The sequence below is a fragment of the Pipistrellus hanaki genome, assembly GCF_964339955.1.
Source record: "Pipistrellus hanaki genome assembly, chromosome: 19".
Classification (NCBI taxonomy): domain Eukaryota; kingdom Metazoa; phylum Chordata; class Mammalia; order Chiroptera; family Vespertilionidae; genus Pipistrellus; species Pipistrellus hanaki.
Window position 1 is genome coordinate 11,556,855 of NC_140521.1, and position 23,263 is coordinate 11,580,117.

General features: G+C 51.4%; 2 protein-coding genes across 7 annotated transcripts; both read left to right on the forward strand.

Annotated features, from left to right (window-relative positions):
• The first annotated feature begins 128 nt into the window (after window positions 1-128).
• On the forward strand, window positions 129-8,936 carry FOXRED1 (FAD dependent oxidoreductase domain containing 1). 3 transcript variants are annotated; one of them, XM_084867595.1, is made up of 11 exons: window positions 129-287; window positions 2,521-2,741; window positions 3,768-3,878; window positions 4,123-4,241; window positions 5,282-5,376; window positions 5,943-6,044; window positions 6,399-6,475; window positions 6,643-6,803; window positions 7,411-7,540; window positions 7,993-8,097; window positions 8,289-8,936. In XM_084867595.1, exons 1-11 carry the CDS (start codon window positions 203-205, stop codon window positions 8,541-8,543), a joined length of 1,461 nt encoding a protein of 486 aa, XP_084723721.1. In that variant the 5' UTR covers window positions 129-202; the 3' UTR covers window positions 8,544-8,936. The 3 variants fall into 3 exon arrangements, with proteins under 3 accessions (XP_084723721.1, XP_084723722.1, XP_084723723.1); XM_084867597.1 differs by having other exon boundaries at window positions 188-287; window positions 5,286-5,376; XM_084867596.1 differs by lacking the exon at window positions 2,521-2,741 and having other exon boundaries at window positions 171-287.
• Window positions 8,937-11,468: 2,532 nt separating this feature from the next.
• TIRAP (TIR domain containing adaptor protein) lies at window positions 11,469-23,059 on the forward strand. 4 transcript variants are annotated; one of them, XM_084867693.1, is made up of 5 exons: window positions 11,469-11,594; window positions 18,144-18,262; window positions 18,452-18,610; window positions 20,243-20,869; window positions 21,956-23,059. In XM_084867693.1, exons 3-5 carry the CDS (start codon window positions 18,544-18,546, stop codon window positions 21,973-21,975), a joined length of 714 nt encoding a protein of 237 aa, XP_084723819.1. In that variant the 5' UTR covers window positions 11,469-11,594; window positions 18,144-18,262; window positions 18,452-18,543; the 3' UTR covers window positions 21,976-23,059. The 4 variants fall into 4 exon arrangements, with proteins under 4 accessions (XP_084723819.1, XP_084723820.1, XP_084723821.1 ...); XM_084867694.1 differs by having other exon boundaries at window positions 11,469-11,574; XM_084867695.1 differs by lacking the exon at window positions 18,452-18,610 and having other exon boundaries at window positions 18,144-18,420.
• Window positions 23,060-23,263: the final 204 nt, after the last annotated feature.

Here is a 23,263-nt window from a genome sequence, read left to right on the forward strand (position 1 = left end):
GCAAGCTGGCCCTTGTCCGGGCTGGGCGGGGCTCTTGGGAGGTCACGTGGAGACGGGAGGCCAATAGAGAGCAGGGGCGGGGCCCAAAAGGGCCGCTGGCCAATGGGTGAGCCGTGTGAATGGCCGGCGGCGCGGAGCGATGACGTTTGGAGGGCGGTGCCAGGTTTAAGGGTCGCGCTCTGGGGCCGCGATCCAAAGGACCATGTTTCGCGGGGCGGTGTGGCTCTTGGCAGGTCGAGGCTCTCTGGGCCGGGGGCTAAGCACACGCAGTGGAGGCTGGACTCCGGGTAAAGTTGAGGACACAGGAGGATGTCGTGGTTCTGGGGTCCCCCCGTCCCCGGCTGTGTGACCTTCAGGACGTAGGACCCCGGCTCAGGCTGGGAAGACGGCGGGTCAGCTGTGAGAAGGGGCTAAGCTTGTCCCCTGGAGCCTGTAAGGCCAGGGCAGGTGTACGGATCCCCCTCTGCGTTAGCCCAACACCAGAATGGGAGACCAGGCTGATCCCCTGGGTGCACGAAGGTGCATTAAGTGCTGCTCGCGTGCTGCATGCGGTGCTTAGTGTGGTGGCCCATGAAAGAGGGAAGAGGAAGAGAGGATTCACTATATATGTCCTGGAAGTGAAGTGAAGCCGGAGAGGGAAGACTTTCTAGACCAGTTCAAGACTGGGTAGTCTCCAGCTAGTGTCATGGTAAACGTACAGGGAGCAGGTGGCTACCGAGATCAGCCCTGAAGGATGTTTACTGGTTCTGGGAAGGCGTGTGTGTTCCAGGCTCTGGAAAGCTGAGCAAAGGTTAGGGGGAGAAAGGAACTAGCCAAAACCGTCCAAACAGTTTGAGTAGTGTTAGGAAATATGTGGGAAGGGAAGGGAAGCCCAATCAAATAAATATTCTAATGCTGCTGAACTTTGTGTTGGAAACAGTGAGAAGATTTGGAGATTTGTGAGTTAGGTGTACATGACAAAGAATTCATTTATTCAAGACTAGAGGCCTGGTGCATGGCATTCATGCACTTGGTAGAGTTCCTCAGCCTGGCCTGCCCCCTCTCATAGTCCAGAAGCCCTCAGTGGATGTCCAAAGGACGGCTTAGTGCTAACGCCACTGCACTCGCCAGCCATGAGCCCCGCTTCTGGCTGAGCAGTGCTCCCCCTGTGGGAGCGCACTGACCAGGGAGCAGCTCCTGCATTGAGCATCTGCTCCCTGGTGGTCAGTGTGCATCATAGTGACCAGTCATTCCATTGCTCGGTTGATTTGCATATTAGCCTTTTATTATATAGAATATTTATTGAGCATTTAGGATGTGCCAGATAGTCTGCTAGGGTGGAGATTGGGGGGTGAAGAAGGTACACTTCGTACAGTATGAAGCTATCACTGATAAACTCCAAGTTGCAAATGCGTTGCATGCTGCAAAAGAGGTTCACAGAGCTGTGAGATGATGTGGCAGGAGGATTCAACTTAGTCCAGGGCAGCGGTCGCCAACCTTTCAGACCTCACGGACCACCACTGGTCCACGGACCACCAGTTGGCAACCGCTGGTCTAGGAGGTCAGAAAAGGCTTCCCTAAGAACATGCTAACTGAGCTGAGACCTAGGGGAAGCAGAGTTAACTCGGCAAAGAGGACCCAGAGTTTTAAAACAGAGAGAACACTTGTGTCAGTTCCCTGTGATGGGAGGAAATAAGGTGTCATCAAGGAAACACGGGGGGTGGGAGTGTGGGGAGAGGAGGACGACAAGGTGAGCAGAAACCGGATCATGTGTTGTCTGCCTGGCCGTGTTAATGGATTTTGGATTTTGTCCTTAGAGTAGTGGAAAGCCATTGGAAGGTTTTACGCAAGAGGGTGCGTGATTACATCAGTGTTCAGACAAGGCCAGTCAGGCTACCATGTAGAAAAGAACTGGGGGAGGGTGAGAGGAGGGGAATGAGTGGGAGCAGTTAGGAGGCGTTTGCATTAGTCTAGGTGAGAGATTATGGGGGTTCAGTCTAGGGCAGTGGTGGCAGAGATAGAAAAAAGGGGGACGGATTGGGGAGCTAGGAGGCAAAGCCATCAGAACTTTGTAACATATAGGACATGAGTGGAAGTCTGCTGGTGGTGACGGGTATCCAGGGTAAGGTGTCACTCAGAGGTACCATGCTTCAGAGGTTGCAGCTCGGAGTGTGCGGGGACCTCTTGGTCCAGGAGCCTGGGACTCCCAAGTGGTGGTGACAGTGCTGTTGAGGATATGAGCCTCTGGCTCACCAGAGAGATAGGTGTGCACAGGAGTTACATATGTGTCAGTCACTATCCTAGGGAGAGAGTATAGACTGTTAATTTTGCATGAAAAGGAAGAGAGGCTGATGGCATGCGGAACCTATAGCAAAGCTGTGGGATACTGTTGGCTGCACGTTGACTTTATGGGAGGGGCTGGCAGTGGGCACTGCCAACTCCATGTCAATTTAGCCCACCTTTTCCTGTGCCCGTCTCCTAACCCCCTCCCACCGGAAAAGGAAACGAATGGCTCTCTTTGACCATAACTGCATCCCGCAGACTGGACCGAAAAGGTGTCTGAAATTAAGAAGAAGATCCAGTCAGCTCTTCCTGGAGGGGCCTGGCATCCACTGTATGACACCAGCCACCTGCCCCCTGAACACTCGGACGTCGTGATTGTGGGGGGTGGGGTGCTTGGCCTGTCCGTGGCCTATTGGCTGAAGAGGTTGGAGAAGCCACGGGGTGCCATTAAGGTGCTGGTGGTGGATCGGGACCACACGGTGAGGTCTGGGGTCGGGCAGAGTCATGAGTGGGGCTTGGACTTGGATTTTACTAAGGACTCGGGACAAGGGAAGGGGAGGAAAGACCTCAATCTTTGGAGGTCTGGAGCACAGGGACTGAGCTTGGGACCTTGTGAAGAATTAGTCCCAGGTTCATCCTCCTTCAAACTAGGGGTCTTGGCAATAGGTTTTTGCTTTTGAAAGCACATTTCAGTGTTGCATCTTTTGAGATCTCACAGGTCTGGCCAAGAAAGCCTGCCTTCAAGTTATAATTAATACAGTTACTTCAACCCCCTTGAGGCTCCATCACACCCCAGGTTTGTTTTGTTTTGTTTTGTTTTTTAATATATTTTATTGATTTTTACACAGAGAGGAATTGAGAAGGACAGAGTTAGAAATGTTGATGGGAGAGAAACATCGACCAGCTGCCTCCTGTACACCCCCTACTGGGGATGTGCCCGAAACCAAGGTACATGCCCTTGACCGGAATCGAACCCGGGACTTTTCAGTCCGCAGGCCGATGCTCTATCCACTGGGCTAAACCAGTCTCGGCACACCCCAGGTTTTATACTTTGCTGTTCCTGTTACCTCTGCCAGCCAGTCACGAATCTTTTTTTTTTTTTTTTTTTTCTAATATATTTCTCTTGATTTCAGAGAGGAAGAGAGGATCATTGATCGGCTGCCTCCAGCTCGCCCCCCCCCCCCCAGTGGGGATTGAGCCTGAAACCTGGGCATGTGCCCTTGACTGGAACCGAACCCGGGACCTTTGAGTCCACATGCCAACACTCTATCCACTGAGCCTTTGTTGATGACTGACTCTCTTTGCTGTGCGCGTCTGCTGATGAGGACTTTTGTAACCATTGTCCTCTCTGGGCTGCTGAGTGACTTGCATATGGGTTTATCCATGCAGCTCCTCTTCAATCGCAAAGCTGCAAGAACTCCCCTTTAACTTAAGGTTCGTGGCTCACAGAATCCATGACAGCCTCTGCTCCTATGTAAACCTCGGCCTTCCTTGTCTCCCCACAGTATTCCCAGGCCTCTACCGGGCTCTCCGTGGGCGGGATCCGCCAGCAGTTCTCGCTGCCTGAGAACATCCAGCTCTCCCTCTTCTCAGTGGGCTTCCTACGGAACATCAATGTACGTGCAGCGCGATGGGGTTGGGGTGGTGTCCCCTCCCTCAGCCCAGAGAGAGGAGGGAAAGCAAGAAGCAGGAGCCGTCGGGCAAGTAGGAACCGGAGCCTTGGTTTCCCAGTGTGGTTCCCAGAAGAGGCTTAGATCGGGGTGAGGGCCCTGAGCCCTGAGGTTGTGAGTGAGGAGGCCAGGAGCGCTCTCCATCCCTTCTCTAAGTCAGCGTCTCTGAGGAGCTTTCTTTGCCCATTAGGATTACCTGGCGGTCGTCAATGACCCTCCCCTGGACGTCCAGTTCAACCCCTCAGGCTACCTTTTCCTGGCCTCGGAAAAGGGTGCTGCAATCATGGAGAACAACGTGAAAGTGCAGAGGTGGGTGCCTGGCTGGACCTCAGAATCGCCTCCCGGCCACATGCAGGCAGGAAGCCCTAAGCCACGTCCGGGGCTGGGAGGACGGAGCTGATGAGACAGGTCCCCATCCCCTTCGGAACTCAGTCAGGAAAGGCAGGCACATGCAGAACTTCCAGGCCCTGTGCGAGGGCTGTGATACAGACTAGGTGCTGCTGGTGAGTCCTGCATTGCCGGATAAGAACTACCAAGGACATGCCCCAGACCTGATAAATCAGATTCTTTAAGAAGGGGTTCAGGAATCCCTGTAAGAGCCAGATAATAAGTATTTTAGGCTTTGCGGGCCGTACAGTCTATTACAATCACTCAATTTGCAATCGAAGCACAAAAGCAGCGCTAAAAAAAAAAAATTAAGATAAATGCATGAGTACAGAAATAGGCTATGGGCCGGATATGGCAGCTCTGCCCTCAGAGATAACCATGGTCAGTCAAGATCAGGCATCTCCAACAAGCACGTCTCCAAGTCTCACGCATGACATCAGGTAACTCATTTGGTCATCAGAACGTCCCCCATTTTACATGTAGGGAAATCGAGGCACGAGGCGCTAGTAAGGCCTGGGAGTGAAACCAGGCATTCTGGCTTAGGCGTGTGTTCTTGGAGCACCACCTTGTAGCCTTTGGGCAACACAGTTCCCGAGGAGGGGGCTGAGCCAGTGGGTGCAATTGTCCCAGGAGGCGGGCAAGAGGCTGTCCCGGGTAGAGCGGAGCGAACAGCAACTCACGCTGTTGTGAAAGGACATGGACTAGTTAGGGGGTGACAAGGGATTTAGGCTGCACAGCCAACGGACACTGGGATGCAGGAAAGGAGGAAGGTCAGATGCTGAAGACCTGGGAGGCTTGTCCCTCATCCGTTCAGCAAGGAGAGAAACTTGGGGAGCTTGGGACAGAGAAGGAGCATACATGAGGTAGAATCCCGACTTTGTGGAGTTGGGTCCGTACTGCTCCCTCTCCGCACGCTCATCCTCACTAACACACACACACACAGACACACGTGTTTCTCTCAGGCAGGAAGGAGCCAAAGTGTGTCTGATGTCTCCGGAGCAGCTGCGGAACAAGTTTCCCTGGATCAACACAGACGGCGTGGCCTTGGCGTCTTACGGTGAGGCTTGCTCGCAGGGGGCATCGGGCTGCGGGCACCCCGGGTGGGAAGCTGCGTCACTGAGCAACGCCTCCTTCTGGCCAGCAGGATTTTTCCAGGCCATGCCCGCTCTGTTCTTCCGCAGGATTTGACTCGGTGCAGTCCATCAGCTTGACTTTCCCCAGCTTATGAGCCCGAAGTAGAGTTTGGGGTGCGGGAAACAATAGGAGAGGGGGGCTCTCGGCCCTCTTCTTTTTTTTTTTTTTTTTATATATATATTGATATATATATATATATATATATTGTGTGTATGTGTGTATATATATATATATATATATATATATATATATTATTGATTTTACACAGAGAGGAATTGAGAGGGACAGAGAGTTAGAAATGTCGATGAGAGAGAAACATCGACCAGCTGCCTCTTGCACACCCTCCACTGGGGATGTGCCCTCAACCAAGGTACATGCCCTTGACCGGTATCGAACCCGGGACCTTTCAGTCCGTAGGCCGATGCTCTGTCCACTGAGCCAAACCAGTCCCGGCTCGGCCCTCTTCTTAGTCCGCTTTCTTCCTCTCAGGGTTGGAGGGTGAAGGCTGGTTTGACCCCTGGTGTCTGCTCCAGGGGCTCCGGCGAAAGGTCCAGTCCCTCGGGGTCCTTTTCTCCCAGGGAGAGGTGACACGTGAGTCTGCCCCCTTTGCCCACCGCTCGTACCCTTTGCCACCCAGGGCGCAGGCCCAGACTATGTCTTATCCTCGCTCACAGGCTGAGCACGGCTTGGTGGGGGGAGGGGCTTCTCCCCTGAGGGCTGGTCCTGGGCATCCTGACTCCAGCTGCTGATGAGGCTGCTTCTGACTCGTGATTGGCTAGAATGTTCTCCTGCCCTGAGTGCGGCCAAGTTCATCCCCGTTACCCTGTTTGCTGCAGGGTCTGGGAAGGCGCCCAGCCTCCCAGTTCCTTTCCCTAGGAAACCGGGACCCCCATCTCCTTCCTCTCCAAGGCCTCGAGGGCTTCCTTAATTTTCTCTTTCCTGCAGGTTTCATCACTTCATCTAGCCACTTGCAGACCACGAGTGGGAAAGGGGTGACTATGAAAAGGATCCATGAAGTCCATGTACGTTCCCAGCCTGCATGCTTACCTTCCTCACCGGAGTGGGGGCAGGGGTGAGAAAGGTGACGACTGTCACTTGGAACGTCAACCCACTTCCAGGAAGAGATGTTCCCCTCCTGGCGGCCAGCGTGTGGGCCAGGCCCTGCCTCCCTCCCCCTCTGTGCCTGCAGGTGAAGATGGACCACAGCCTGGAGTACCAGCCTGTGGAATGTGCCATCGTGATCAATGCCGCAGGGGCCTGGTCCGGGCAAGTAGCAGAGCTGGCTGGGATTGGGAAGGGGCCACCGGGCACCCTCGAGGGCACCAAGCTACCCGTGGAGCCGAGGAAAAGGTGACGTCCCTTAGGGCAGCCGAGGAGGAAAGGCACAATATAAAAGGTTGTTGCCAAAACCGGTTTGGTTTCAGTGGATAGAGCGTCAGCCTGCAGACTGAAAGGTCCCAGGTTCAATTCCGGTCAAAGGCATGTACCTTGGTTGCGGGCACGACCCCAGTGAGGGATGTGCAAGAGGCAGCTGATCGATGTTTCTCTCTCATCAATGTTTCTAACTCTCTATCCCTCTCTCTTCCTCTCTGTGAAAAATCAATAAAATATATTAAAAAACAATAATAATAAAAATAAAATTAAAAAGGTTGTTAAACCCAGCCGGCGTGGTTCCGTGGTTGAGCGTCAACCTATGAACCAGGATGTCATGGTTCGATTCCTGGTTAGAGACATGCCGGGGTTTCGGGTTTGATCCCAAGCATGGGGCATGCAGGAGGCAGCTCGTCAGTGATTCTCTCTCATCATCATCGATGTTCCCATCTCTTACCCTCTCCCTTCCTTCTCTGAAATCAATAAAAATATATTTTAAAAAAGAGAGGAAAAAAAAACAGTTGTTCAGTCAGAGGAGGGAAGAGTTGCTCTTCCCGCCACTTCCTAACCCACCCGGTGACTGCAGGTACGTGTACTTATGGCACTGCCCCGAGGGCCCGGGCCTGGAGACCCCGTTCGTGGCAGACACCAGTGGAGCCTACTTCCGCCGGGAAGGATTAGGCCACAACTACTTGGGTGGCTGCAGCCCCACCGAGGTAAGCTAAGGGGGGTCGGTCGGTGCCTGGGAGGGGACAGCCCGGTTGTCATTAAAGAGACAGGCTCTAGGGAGGGCCAGTGCTGGTACTGATGTGGCCACGCTTTCGGGTTTTGATTGGGATCTCTGGTCCCCATCCCCCACCCACCTAGGGGGTTGATTAAAGAGGCCAGTGATGCCGAAACCGGTTTGGCGCAGTGGATAGAGCGTCGGCCTGCGGACTGAAAGGTCCCAGGTTCGATTGCGGTCAAGGGCATGTACCTTGGTTGCAGGCACATCCCCATTGGGGAGTATGCAGGAGGCAGCTGATCGATGCTTCTCTCTCATCGATGTTTCTAGCTTTCTATCCCTCTCTCTTCCTCTCTGTAAAAACTCAATAAAATATATTTAAAAAAAAAAAAAAGAGGCCAGTGATCTCTGGCTCTGTCCTTGTGCCCCCACCTCTCACCCCAGGAGGAGGAACCGGACCCGGGGAACCTGGAAGTGGACCATGATTTCTTCCAGAACAAGGTGTGGCCCCCTTTGGCCCACAGAGTACCAGCTTTCCAGTGTCTGAAGGTAACTAGGAGACATGACGTTGGAGCATCTCCGGCCCATCTATCTACCTCCCAACTGCTAAGGACTCTGTGGTCTAAGCACCCATGCCGTCAACCCCTTCAGCCGCGGTAGAGGGTGCTGATGCCTGACCAGGAGGCGGGTGGCTGCCCGGGCAGCCTTCCCGAGAACCCCAGCATCTCGTGCACCTGCAGGTTCGGAGCGCTTGGGCCGGCTACTACGACTACAACACCTTCGACCAGAACGGCGTGGTGGGCCCCCACCCCCTGGTCTCCAACATGTACTTTGCCACAGGCTTCAGCGGCCACGGGCTCCAGCAGGCCCCCGCCGTGGGGCGAGCTGTGGCCGAGATGGTGCTGGAGGGCCAGTTCCGGACTATCGACCTGAGCTCCTTCCTCTTCAGCCGCTTTTACCTGGGGGAGAAGGTGGAAGAGCGCAACATCATCTGAGCCTGTAAGCTCTCCGCGGACCCCGCTTCGCCATCTGTCAGCCCTGGTCACGTCCTCCTCCCCAGCATCGTGCCCAGAGCTCCTCCGTCCTCTCCTCATCCGGGTGGTTCTGTCCCCATGTGGCTGGGCAGGTGGGCAGGCCGCAGGCTCTGAGGCTCTGTGCCTGAGGACCAGGCTGGCAGAATGAGGGAGCAGGGCCCTGGGACCGATCCCTGCCCAGGCCGATGCTGCCCACCAAGCCGGTCCAGCTGGACAGGACGCCTCCGTGGTCCTGAGCCCCAGGCCCAGGGCTGGCTCCCTCCTGGCACCAACCTGAATGATCACCGCTGCATTCCGGTGCAGCTGGCCCCAATTTATTGTCAATCAATAAATGTGATGAACTCCTTCCTGTCAGTTTTCTGTCCCTTCCTCTCTTCACCTCGTGGCAGGTGCCTTTGAAGTGCCCGCCAGCCTTTGACCACAGGTTGGGAGAAGCACAGCCTCCCGTCTTCCCTGGAGCATTTTTTTTTTTTTTTAAATCCTCACCTGAGGATATTTTCCTTGCTTTTTAGAGATAATGGAAGAGAGAGTGAAAGACAGAAATGTGTGAGAGAAACACATCAATTGGTTGCCTCCAGCACACACCCAAAATAGGGCCCTGGGGGGGAGTCGGGGAGGAGCCTACAATCCAGGTATGAGCCCTTGAGGAGAATCAAACCCAGAATGTTTCAATTCACAGGCTGACGCTCTAGCCTAGGGGTGTCGAACTCAATCAGAGAAGGGGCCAAAATCTAAAATCCAGCCTAAATCGCGGGCCGAATGGTTTACTGAACAGTCATAAACTGACAATGTCATAAACTGACAGCGGAGTGCAGTGATGACAGCGCGGTGCGGGCCACATTGCAAGGCCTGGCGGGCTGGATTTGGCCCGCGGGCCTTGTGTTTGACACATGTGCTCTAGCCACTGAGCCAACCCAGCTAGGGCCTCAGGAGCGTTCTAAATCCTCATTGGCAAGCCAGTGCCTCCGTTCCCCTCCTTCCTGCAGGGCTGTGGTTGTAGAGGGAAGGGATGTGTTCATTCCTCTGCAGTAGTTACTCAGCTTCAACTTGTTGGCTGGGTCTATTCGAGATACCCCGGCAGGCAAACCTAACGGAGGAGCAGCTTCACATGGTGATTGCAGGAGGAGTGGGGAGGCCAGTGGGAAGGGGGGGTGGTTCCAGGCGGATGGAAAACCATACACAGAAGCCTGGGACCAAGAATTAGCAAGCTTCCGGGGGCTGGCTGGATCGCGATTTGTCCTAACAGGATCCTGGGGTGAGAGAAGGGGTACATCTGGGCCCAGGGCTGAAGAGCCCTGTGTGGAGCTCTGTCATTCCGTGGGCAGGGGCCCCTGGAGGGTTTTCCATGGGGAAACCACGTGATCCGGTTTTCCTTTTAGAAAAGTCATCCTGCCCACCCTGATGTCAAAGCAAGAGGCCAGGTGGAAGGCTGCTCCCACAGCCCACACCCCGGGAGCAGCTGAGGTCCATCTACGACGCTACCTTAGCAACGAAATTGGGTGAAGTAAGACTCCCTTCTCTGCCCCGGACAGCTGGGCGGCTGTCAGGCCATTCATGGAGATGAGGGGGGCCGGGGCAGAGGTGCCAGGGGCAGAGGTGTGGGGCATGCTGAGCCAGGAGTGCCTGTAGGACGCCTGCAGAGATGTCTCTCAGGGTTGAATTTATTGTGGCCTCGGATGGCCTGGGCTGAGGTAGCGGACTGGACTCCGTGTGAGAGGATGGTATCAGCACAGGACGTGAGGAGAGTAGGGGACCACGGGGTGAACCAAAGAAGAAAAGCCAGGAGGGTGAGGGGTCCGGCAGAGGTGGAACGGTCAATGATATAAATGCACATGGGGCTGGATGTAGCCCAAGTAGATCAGGGGGACCTCCGAGGGCCGTTCTGGAGGAAGTGCACGTCGGGGTCTGAGGTGTGGGCCGTGTGCAGAAGGGAGAAGTGAGTGGGATGGTGACAGCCAGTACAATGCCCTCCCCCCAGTGTCCTTTGGAGAGAAGAAGGAAGCAAAGGATGGCGGTGGGTCTCACGGGTCATCTTGGGGAGGGAGGGAGGGGCGGGCAGATGTGCTGCCAGTGAGTAGTGTTCGAAGCCCCTGGGGGTGCGGGGTGAAGAGCCAGGAAGGGGAAGGACAAGAAGGAAATTGCCAGGGGCCTGGGGCCTAGGAGGAACTTGCCAGGGGCGTGGGGATAGGTGCCATCAGGTCAAACCTGACACCCCTGTTAATTAACCCCGTGAGGTAGGGCCCTTGGGTGCCCAGTAGGCACTCGCTCTTAGGACAGACACCCCGTCTGTGGGTCAGAAGGAAAGGCTGAGCACTACCTCCACTTCCATGGAGAAGACAAAGGAGCTTATCAAGGCTTTGGAGGACCCTCTGTTCCCCCTTAGGACTGTATTGGGGCGGCTGGGAGAAGACTGTGCTCATCACTGCATCGGTGTCACTAGCAAACTGTGCGAAGGACAGGGACTAAGCCTTCCCCTCGGCGCAGCACCGAGCTATGGAGATGCCGGCGCAGTACTTGGCTCGGTGTTCACCTCGGTGCTTCTAGGCTCTGTTTGGAGCCGGGAGATGGGCCCCCGGCCTCAGGGAATCTTCAGTCTAATGCCAGGGCTGAGCCGCAGGGATTTGGGGAGGGAGGCGGGAAGGGAAGGTGAAGACGGGTTTCCCCGAATAAGCTACCAAGATGCCCCAGGCCAGCTGCAGGGCTGCGGGCAGAGCTGGGCGCCGAGGGCCTCTCCGCCCCGGGGCTGCGGGTCTTCCTGGTGGGCCAAGCCAAGGGCTCATCGGCTAGCTTCTGCCCAACTGGTAACCCCGTGGGTGCCCCGCACCGCTGGGCCCCGGGCCGGGCGCAGCCGGCACTTCCGGGGGCGGGGCAGTGCCCTGGCCGCGCCTCACTTCCCCTCGCGCCGAGGCGGCCGGACGGGCGGGCGGGCGCCGGAGCTCACCCTGCACCGCCTGCACCGCCTGCACCGCAGCCCGGCCCCGGCCCCGCGTAGGTGAGCGCCCCCCGGAGCAGGTGCGGGGACTGTGGGAAGGCAGCCGAGCCGGGCGGGGTGCAGGGAGGGAGGGAGGCGGCCATGGAGGGGGCGGGACCCGCGCCCCGCCCCCTCTGCCCCGCGCTCGCCCCTGTCCTGGGCAGGGCTCACCTTCCGATCCAGCGCCTCCTTCCCTGCTGCTCCTCCACTTGCTGCCTCGGGCACCCCGGGCAGAGCGGAGGAGGGAAGAAAGGGGCCTCCAAGACAGCTGTCACCCACCGGCCCGCCGCGGAGAGGCTGGTGGGTGCAGGGAGCCCGCCCTGCAGAAGCCGGGGCGGCGGGCCGGCTGGGCCGCTGGGCGGTTGTTTCTCCCTCTGACCCCACAGCCTCTCCCTCTCTCTCCCCGGGGCCTTTCTGGCCGCCTTTCAGCGGGAACGTGGCTTTCTTAGGGGAGCGACCTGTCCGGCTTTCCTTCCAGAGTCATTAAAACAGCACCTACCGTGGGCTGAGCACCCGGGGGAGTGCTAGTGACACCACTGACCTGGACAGAGGCCATCCTCCTCCTGGAAATGCGAAATCAAAGCCCACCCTCAGGGAGGGCACCTTCTGCAGCTCACCCAGGGGTAACCCACGGCCAGGGATCACCCACCGGCACAGGAAGCCACTTCTAGTTATTTGTTTAAGCTTTTGAAAAAGTGCACAGACCGTAAGCGTGTGTCTTAACCCAGTTTCCACACTGAGCTTTTCCTGTGCAGCTTGTATCCAGAATCAGTAAGAGTGCTGCTCTCTCTCTCTCCAGAGGCCTCTCTCACCTGCCTCCAATGGCAACTTCCGCCTGGCACCTCCACTGACCTGCCTGCCAACCCCACAAAGTAGTTTCACTTCTTTTGAACTTTTGATAGCTGGAATCCCATGTCCTGTCCTTTGTGTGTGTGTGGCACGTGAGATCCACCCACGTTCCCCGGGGCGGTAACCCGTTGGTTCTCACTGGTGTGTAATGCTGAGAGGCCACAGTTTATTTCTATAACTGGGCACTTGGACTGATGGACATGGGTCATTTCCCCTACTTTCCCCTCCCCTCCCCCCACTCCCTTCCCCTCCCGGTTGGGGTTATTTTAAATAGGGCTGGGAAGAATTCTTTCGGTGTAAGCACTTATGCCGGGCTTGTTCCTAGAGTGAAAGTGCTGGGTGTGTACGGTGTCAGCTTTCTATATGGTGCCAAACAGTTCTGCAGATTGCTCCCTCTAATTTACATGTCTCCCTGCAGTGTGTGAGTTCCTCTTCCTCTTCCTCCTCATCCCTACCGATTCCTGACTCTGTCTCTCTTTCATAGAAGCCATTAGTGGGATTGCTTTGAGGGTGTTTTAGTTTTCTTAATATATATTTGTATGGATTTCAAAGAGGGAGAGAGAGGGAGGGATGATAGAAACAATGAGAGGGAATCGTTGATCAGCTGCCTCCAGCACGCCCCATACTGGGAGTAGAACCCACAGCCCTGGCATGCGCTCTGACTGGGAATGGAACTGTGGCTTGGTTCCTAGGTTGAGGCTCAACCACTGAGCTACACCTGCTAGGCTGCATTAATGTTTGAATTTGCATTTCACTGGTGACTAATGCCTTGTGTCTATTTTCATATGTCTCTTGGCCACTTGGAGTTCCTTTTTGTCAAGTATCTGTTCAGTTCTTCCACCCATTTTTCTAATAGATTTTCTCTTTTTTTCTTACTAGTTTGTAAGAGTTCTTAAATATTCTGAATGTCAGATATTTATTGGCTATGTAATTTTAAGATATTTTTTTTCCTCTCGAAAGATTGCCTTTTCACTCTCATAATAATGTCTCTTGATGAACAGAAGTCTTTCATTTTAATGTTGTCCAATTTGTTGTTTTTTCTCTATGGTTGTATTATTTAAGTTCAATTTGAAAAGAAATTTTGTTTCTGGGGTAGGGGCGGAGCATGAAATTGGTGAAAGGGGTTAAAAGGTACAAACGTCTAGTTATAAACTAAATAAATCGAACCTGAGACCCTTGAGTTCGCAGGCCGACGCTCTATCCACTGAGCCAAACCGGTTTTGGCAATTAAATAAATCATGAGGCTATAATGTATAGCTTGAAGATATAATGTACAATATAGTTAACAATATTGTATTATGTATTTGAACAGGCCGACGCTCTATCCACTGAGCCAAACCGGTTTTGGCAATTAAATAAATCATGAGGCTATAATGTATAGCTTGAGGATATAATGTACAATATAGTTAACAATACTGTATTATGTATTTGAAAGTTGCTAAGAGAATAGACCTTCAAAGTTCTAATCATAAGAAAGCAAAGCTGTAACTATGTATGGCGACATAAATAGACTTACTGTGACAGTCTTTTCACAACATGGATACAGAAAGGGTGTGTCAGGGAAAAAAAAGAAAGAAAAATGTCATAGATTTTACTGCCTGTGTTTTCCTCTGGGAGTTTTATGTTTTCAAATCTTACATATAAATCTTTAATTCATTTTGAGTTTATTCTTGTGTCTGGTGTAAGAATGTGGTGTAGTTTTATTTTTTAAATGTATCTGTCCAATTTTCCCAGCACCATTTATTGAATAGACTGTCTTTACCCCACTGTATGTTCTTGCCTATGTTGTCATATATTAATTGACCATATAGGCATGGCTCTTTTTATGGGTTCTCTGTTCTGTTCCACTGATCTATGTGTCTGTGTTTATGCCAGTACTATGCTGTTTTTATTGAAGTATAGTTTAATATTAGATAGCATAATGCCTCCAACTTTGTTCTTCTTTCTCAAGATTGCTCTGGCTATTTGGAGTCTTTTTCTGTTCAATATAAATTGTTGGATTATTTGTTCTAGTTCTGTGAAAAATACTATTGGTATTCTCATTGGAGTTGCATTGAGTCTATTGATTGCTTTGGGTAGTATGGACATTTTGATTATGTTAATTCTTCCTATTCATGAACATGGTATATGCTTCCATTTATTTGTATCATCTTCAATTTCTTTCTTCAGTGTCTTATAATTTTTTTTCAGTAGAGGTTTTTTTACTGCCCTGGTTAGATTTATTCCTAGATATTTTACTTTATTTCATTTTTAAAAAAATATATTTTATTGGTTTTTTACAGAGAGGGACAGAGAGTTAGAAACATCGATGAGAGAGAATCACCGATCAGCTGCCTCCTGCACACCTCCCACTGGGGATGTGCTTGCAACCAAGATACTTGCCTTTGACCGGAATCGAACCTGGGACCCCTCAGTCCACAGGCCGACACTCTATCCACTGAGCCAAACAGGTTTCGGCTTTATTTCATTTTTGATGGGAATGTTTCTTAGTTCCTCTTTCTGTTAGTTCATTATTGGTGTATAAAAATGCAACCAAATTCTGAATATTTTGTATTCTGCTACTCCACTGAATCAGTTTATTAATTCTAGTAGGTTTTTTGTTTTGTGTCACATCTTAAGAGTTCTCTCCACATATAGTATCATGTCATCTGCAAATAACAGCAGTTTCACTTCTTTTCCAATTTGGATATGTTTTATTTCTTTTTCTTATTGCATTGCTATGGCTAGGATTTCCAGTACTGTGTTGAATAAGAGTGGTAGAAGTGGACATCCCTGTGTACTTCCTAATCTTAAGTGAAATGCTTTTAGTTTTCCCCCATTGCATATGAAAATTTTCTTGTTTCTTGAAGTAGGCCTGTATTGCTATGAATTTCCCTCTCAGGACTGCTTTTGCTGTATCCCATAGATTTTGGCTTGTTGTGTTATCATTTTCATTTGTCTCAATGTATCTTTTGATTTCTTTCTTGATCTCGTTATTAACCAATTCATTGTTTTATAGCATATTATTCAGCCTCAGTGTGTTTCTGTCTTTCAGGTTTTTTTTCTTGTAATTAATTTGTAGTTTCATACTATTCTTGCAGGAGAAGAAGCCTGGTATGGTTTCAGTCTTTTTAGATTTATTGAGACTTGTTTTGTGTCCTACCATCTGGTCTGTCCTGGAAAATGTTCCCTGTGCACTTGGAAAGAATGTATTTTGGGGTGAAATGTTCTGAAAATATCAATTAAACTCATCTGGGGTAATGTGTCATTTAAGGTCTTGGTTTCCTTGTTGATTTTCTGTCTCAAAGATCTATTCATTGATGTCAATGCGATGTTGAAATCCCCTACTATGACTCTATTACTGTCTATCTCTCTCTTCATGTCTATCCAAATTTGCTTTATGTATTTATTTATTTATTTATTTAAAAATTATTAAATTATTATCTGTGTACATATTTTAGATGCTCCTATGTTGGGTGCATAAAATATCTTCTCTGCTTGGAAACTGTCTCCCAAATCTCAATATGTGACTATTGCTAAATCTTGTAAAGATTAAAGCATATTTGAGGGTAATAAATAGCTCCCCAGCCTCAGCTGTGTAAGAACTGAAAAGTAACAAGGAAGGTGTAGCTGGGGTTTTAGGCTCCAGGAAGCAGCCAGTGTGTGTGGCTTATGGAAGTTAACCTGCTGTCTTGCCCAATTACCTCTGTCAAAGATGGTGTTATTTTCTGTGTTTAAACTTTTCCATAATGTTAGTCACCCAGGCTTCTACCAACCCACTTCCAGTGGCCTATGCTGTTGGGCAACTGGATTTTTTTCTTAACCAGGCACTGAAAAAAAGCAATTCCCCCAAATCAGCACATATAGCCAGAAGGGCAAGTCATTTTATAAAATATGACTGAAACTTTTAAATCTACATCTATTGAGTAGATTAGCGTACTAGACTAATTTTCAATCTTTAGGCTATCATTAAAATACCAAATGATTCTCCAGTTTAAGTATACGATGGCCAAATAACACAGTTTAAATTCCAACAAAAGCCCTGACCGGTTTGGCTCAGTGGATACAGCATCGGCCTGCGGACTGAAGGGTCCCAGATTTGATTCCGGTCAAGGGCATGTACCTTGGTTGCAGGCACATTCCCAGTAGGAGGTGTGCAGGAGGCAGCTAATCCATGTTTCTCTCCCATTGATGTTTCTAACTCTCTATCCCTCTTCCTTCCTCTCTGTAAAAAAATCAATAAAATATATATTTTTAAAAATAAAATAAATTCCAACAAAAAATACTGGAATACTATAAAACCAAGTGACAATAGTTGAGTACTGGGGGAAAAAGGATATACTGGCTGGCTGAACTGAAGATGTCGACAGACAGTAACCCCTAAGCAGAAAAAGGATTTCAAAACCTGCCAGAGGTTATCAGGCGTCAGCCCAGCACTAGTGGGTTTCAGCCTAATGCTGGGCTGACGCCTGATAACCTCTGGCAGGTTTTGAAATATACAATAAAATACAATAAAATAATATACAATAAAATACATTAAAAAAAAAAAAGAAGAAGAAGAAGAAGCCTTGAGAAACTTTTCCTCTTAAGTTGGCCTTCCCTTTAATAACTTCTTCCATCCACCCACCACCCCGCCTTCTCTCCCTCCTTCTCACCGTCCCTTCCTCCCTCCCTCACCTGTCAGCTCAGGGAAGCAAGGCCACATAGTGGAGAAGACAGCAGCGTGTGCAAGCCCAGTGCTAGATCCTCACCTTTTATTCACTGTGGCCTTTGGCCATTATACCAGAACCTGCTTCTCAGCATTGTTGTGAAGTTTATGAGATAATTTATGTAAAGGACAATGGTATACGACACATGGTGCTCAGAAAACAGTGGGATAGTATGTATTTAAAATCACCTAAATACTGGAGAGATATACTATGTTCGTGGTTTAGAAGACTCAATAGAATCATCAGTTTTTATCAAACTAATATTTAGATCAATGCTGTCCCTCATTCCAGAAGGGTTGTGGTTTTGGGGGTGGGGTGGCGGAAGGATTGTCAAACTGCTTCTAAATTTATATGGAAATGCAAAGGACCAAGAATACCTTAGATGGGTGACTTGCCACGTTCTCTTCCCACCACAATGCCCAGGATGTCCCTGATGGCAGAGGTTTTCTCAGCCTAGGTTTCTGGGGCAGAGCCTACCTGGGTCCCAGCCAGAGCCAGAGATGGAGGGCTGGTGGAGAGCTTGGCCCTACAGCTATGGAGCAACAGGAATGCTTCCTCGCCTTCCTCTTTGCTGAATCTGCAAAGGTCAAACGAACTCTCTGGGACCTTACATAGAACAACCTGGATAAGACACACTAAAATAAGAAGTTTCAAAATGCCATTCTATAACATGTTGGACCACTACATGTGGTCATTCTACGTTGGACAGTAATGCTTTGTCCATTGTTCAATGCTAAACACCCCTACGTGAAGCGGATGACTGTAAGATAACAGGGACTGTTGATGCATGAAAATATATCAATGCTCAAAAAAAAAAAAGAAAAAAAAAAAAAAAAGAACTTGAACTGCAGCAGCAAGGGGGCAGAAAGAGAAGTGGGCATGGGTGCAGGAATCAGAGACATACTTGAAAGAGAAAAGCAGATGTTGCTAAGCCCGACAGAAAGGACACAGACAGGTACACATCTGCATGTGTTTCCTCCCTTCTGCCCAGCATCAGCCTACCTGGATACAAAATGATTTGCCCAAATAGCAATTGTGCTTCTCCCATTTCAGCCTTTACACCGGAAGTCCCTACTAAAAGCTACCTGCCAGCCGTCCTTCCCCAGCTGCCGGATGCACTCCAGGCCGGGTGGAGCGGAGAGCTGTCCCTGCTGGTCATGCTGAACCCATCTGTGAGTCTCACCGCACCACACAGACTTGGGTTTATCTAATCAGCCCCAATCCCAGTGGCATCTCTCCCATGTGGGTGGAGGGATCGTCTGGAGATTGAAACTGTCAGGCATCAGGAGAGAAAGACCATCAGAGCCCACCCACTGGGGCTGAGAGGAAGGTAAGTGACCCTCTCTCTCTGTCTCTTGCAGGATGGCTGTCTCATGAGGTCCAGACTGGGTCTCCTCCCTTCTCCCACCTTACCAATGCCTGGTCTCATGGGGTTAGTTTTGAGCCTAACACTATGGCCTCATCCACCCCCTTCCCAGCTTCTGGCTCCAGGTCTAAGAAGCCTTTGGGCAAGATGGCTGGTGAGTGAAAGCAGACTCCTAACGCTGTTCTCGCGCCTGTGAGTGGTCCTCGGTATTCCTAGTGGTGAGGTAGGGACCCGCCTGGCCCAGCCAAGCCCAGGGGAGAGGTGCAGGGAGGCTGGTGACGGGGACTCCCACCTTGGTTTTGTTGTCTGAGGAGAAGAGGAGTGCATCACGGGGACCTTCAGGCCAATTGGCTGTAGGGACTCGCTATGTCTATAATGGAAGAACTGCTGTGCTGGAGACACCCTTATGGGGCAGGACTTGTTTCCGTGGGGCTTTGATGCTCATTGAGTCTGCCTCTTGAATGTGTCACTTATGGATGTGAGGAGTTGAAATCTGGTGTCATCTCATACTGACCACTAGGTACACTGGCTCCTGGTCTCCATTGGGGTGCAGGTCAGCTACTGTCTGAGACCACCCAGCAGGAGCTACGGCGAGATCTGCAGATTTCTCCTCTTTGGTTGAGGTTTGGAAGTTTTGGAGCTGTCTGACCCGAGCTGCAGTTTGTTAGGTTAAGCTGTGATAGGGCAAGCCATTCGTATGCAAAGGCCGCTGCGCAGAGCTTGGGTGGGTTTGTAAATTGGGCGGGGTGGGGTCTCAGGGAATCACTAGGGCATGGCAAACAGTGATGGCTGCCAGTCAGCTGTCTCTGAGTCTCTATGTCCCTGAGTCCTGCACCCCAGCGCAGTAAACAATGATTCCTGCGTGCACCTCTGCAAGAAAGCCACCCTCACTTTCCAACCTGATGGCAGACAGTCCACCTTCTCCCCGTCAGAGTCTAGGTCCCCAGAGTCTCACTGGAAACTGGAGTTCAGAGCAGTTGGGAGCTAATGTCTCTCTTCGGATTGAAAAAAACAACAGTGCACCAAGTTGCTAGCCGCCAGCCCGATTCGCGCACCTCCGTACCTCTGCTTTTCCACGTTTGTGCACGTCCTACCCGGTCTCAATGTTCTTTTTCTCTTTCCTTCTAGTTGTAGAACTTCTACTCCCCCAGCTTTCCCGCAGTTCTGGGTTATAGACATTTTGTCTTTTAGTTGTAGTTTTGGTTGTAGTGAGAAGTAGCACGTACAGGTGTATACCTTATGCCGCCATCTTGTGTGGTGTGTTTTTTTTGTGTGTGTGTGTGTGTGTAGAGAACTTTTAAAATCTAATCTTCAATGCAATATTATTAACTGTAGTCACTTGCTGCACATTACATCCCAGGACTTATAAAACAGTCAGAGTTCTTATGTGTTCCTAAAAACATTTTTTAGAAAGTATCTTTTTATTTATTTCAGAGAGGAAGAGAGAGATAGGGGTGGATAGAAACACCGATGATGAGAAAGAATCATTAATCAGCTGCCTCCTGCACACTGGGCATGAGCCCTGACAGGGAATCCAGGCAGGACCTACTGGTTCATAGGTCCATGCTCAACCACCGAGCCACACGAGCTGGGTAGAAAACTTGTAAGACAGTGGAAACTTCGGCAGGTCCTAGCGGGCAGTAGTCTGAGAGTCGGGCGGTATTGGCCAGTGCAGGAAGGTGGGCAAGTGCAGGAAGGCCGGCGGGATTCCTGGCCTGATCTCCCCTCTGTGGCTGGGAGGAGGGTGTCTGGTAAGAATCAGTTATGAGCAGAGTTCCTCCCGCAGGCTGGCTCAGGCAGGTGCTGTCGAAGAAGCCCAAGGAGATGCCTGTGTCCCAGGAAACCACTCCCAGTGATGCTCCACCGCGGAGCTCAGATGACCCCCCATCCCCGGGCCTCAGCACCGCTGCATCGGCTGAGTCTCCTGCCACCCCGCCACCTGAGCAGGAGGGCGCCTCCGGCAGCAGCAGCAGCAGCGGTGGGGGCGCTGCCAGCAGCGGCGGCCGCTGGAGCAGGGACTACGACGTGTGCGTGTGCCACAGCGAGGAGGACCTGGCGGCCGCGCAGGAGTTGGTGGCCTACCTGGAGGACAGCCCTGCCAGCCTGCGCTGCTTCCTGCAGCTGCGGGACTCCGCCCCGGGCGGCGCCATCGTGTCCGAGCTGTGCCGGGCTCTGGACGGCAGCCACTGCCGCGTGCTGCTCATCACCCCCGGCTTCCTGCGGGACCCGTGGTGCAGGTACCAGATGCTGCAGGCCCTGAGCCATGCCCCGGGGTCCGAGGGCCGCACCATCCCCCTGCTCGCCGCTGGCCTGGCCAGGACCGCCTACCCGGCCGAGCTCCGCTTCATGTACTTCGTGGACGGCCGGGGGCCCGACCAAGGCTTCCGCCAAGTCAAGGAGGCCATCCTGCGCTGTAAGCTCTGTGAGGAGGGGGTGGGGGCGGGGAAGGGATCAGCATCGATCTGCTTGGGCCTTCAGGCGACAACCCTGCAGCCCAGGAGTTCAACACATAGGCTCTGAGAGCAGTGTGTTTCTCAGGCAGTAAGTTAGCCCTTCTGTGCCCGGGTGTCCTCACTGGGATATGAGAATGATACCATGTACCAAAATCAGTATACACACTGCGTACTTGTTCAGAGCAGGGCCTGGCACATGGAAAGCGCTCATAACAGGCACCTGTCAAGTCCTCGGTAAGTCTTAGCCATGGTTAGCATTCCTAGCGTGAGTTTCTCTCACGCAGGTCAGGTTGGAGGAACAGTTACACTAATAAAAGAGAAATATGCAAATTGACCGCACCTTCGTGACGCCCGCCAGCCAATCAGGAGTGAGTGTGCAAATTAACTCAACAAAGATGGCAGGTTAATTTGCATACTCAGGCGCTGAGCAGCCAAGGTTGGGACGCTTGCCTTGTCGGCGTTCCGCACCCCCCTGGGCATGTGGGCAGCGTGAGAAGGCGGAAAGGTGGCTGCAGGCTGGAGCGAAGATGGTGCTGGCAGCCAGGAGAAGGAAGGCCCATTCTTGCACGAATCTTCGTGCATCAGGCCTCTAGTGGTTTACTGAGGCAAGAGGAGGTGTAAAGTAATGGGGAAGAATTGCCCCTGATAAGTTGAAGACATTATCTTACAGGGGGAAGTAAACTATATAAAAAGTTACAGGAGCTCTGGCCTGTGAGGCTCAGTTGGATGAGTATCCTTTTCTGTCACCAAAAGGTTGGGGGTGATTCCCTGACAGGGCACACACCTAGCTAGGTTGCAGGTTCAGTCCTGGTCGGTGTGCACATGGCCAATCGGCTTCTCTCTCACATCGACATTCCTCTCTCTTAACAAACAAACAAAAAAAAAAGCGTCAATAAAATTTTTTTTTCTTTTTTTTTTTTCTTCTTTAAAGAAGAGGTGGAAACTGTAGGGAGCACCTTAGAAAGGCCCCTGAAAGAAAGAAATATTTATAGGAGATGTGTTGGGGGAGGGTGACAAGCCCAGTAATTCTGTTTGCTCTCTTTCAGATCTGCAGAACCTCAGCTGACACTTCTGACATCACCGAGGGACGCAGGAAGCTGGCACAAGCTGGAAACCAAGGGAGAGAGCGCGGGGCCTGGCTCCCGCAGAGTGACAGGGCCCAAGGAGCCAGAGGTGGTAGCGCTTTGTATGTGATGCTGGGATCAGATTGCCCAGTGGGCTTCCATTATCTTGGGCTCCCCAAGAAGGCACTGGGGAAGCTGGGGACTCCCCCAGGAAGGCCGTGAGCAAGCTGGGAACTCCCCCAGGAAGGCCGTGAGCAAGCTGGGGACTCCCCAGGAAGGCCATGGTGAAGCCAGAAAGAGTTGGTAGGAGGTGCTGCTGCTACCGAGATGGCCACCCATGTTTTGCCTCCTCCTCACAGGATGTGAGTCAGGCACACCCCTATGTCTTCTTCCCCTGGGATTGGGCTCTGGTACAGAGATGCCTTCCTCCCGAACAGGTGACTCACCTGGTGAATCAGCTAGAAGCCTAGAGGGCACTACTCAGCATGGGTGGTTGTTCCTGTTGCCGGGGAAACCCTGGGACAGATGGAAGGGGGAAGTCACGGGTGTCAAATCTCGTACCCTCACACTGCTGCCCTTTTCTTTCCCTTCACTCACCTCAGAAAGCTACATGCAACATGCACTCAGCACCGTGCTGTATTTATTTTACTGGGTGCAGGTCATGAAAGACTCCACTCTAGAAACCATTCTGAATAGATTAGAGAGGTCAGGGTGCAGGTAGGGTAAAGAGAAGGAAAACTCGGACCTTTGATATGGGATCAAAAGCCCGCCCGCCCACGCTTTGACACGTGGGTCCGCATTAGGGGTCCGGCTGGAGCTCATGCTTCGCCTCTGCCCCGAGAGAAACCAGCATTTCTCTTCTGCCAAAGGGCCGTGTGCCTTCATCAGTTCTCATCAGTTCTTCATCAGTTCTCAGTAGAAGTTGATGGTTGAACCAAAATCAATTTCTCTTTCCTCCAATGTGTACTATGGTGCCTCTTCCCTCACTTCCCTGTCCTTTTTACTGGAACATATTTATACATGTATTGTATATATTTGTAATTGAGATATAGTTGGCATATAAAATTATTAGTTTCACCTGTATGAGTCAATATTTGTATATGTTGTAAAAAAAATGTTATATTGTTAACCGAATTATTTTATTACATAGAAAAGGGCGAAAGCATACTGTCATGTACACTCACGTATCTTCCACCCCGCTGAAGAAGTAAAACGTTACAACCCCTACGGTGTTCCCTCTGGGCCCTTAATTATTTCCCTCCCTTCTCCCACCCGAAGTCACCACTGTTC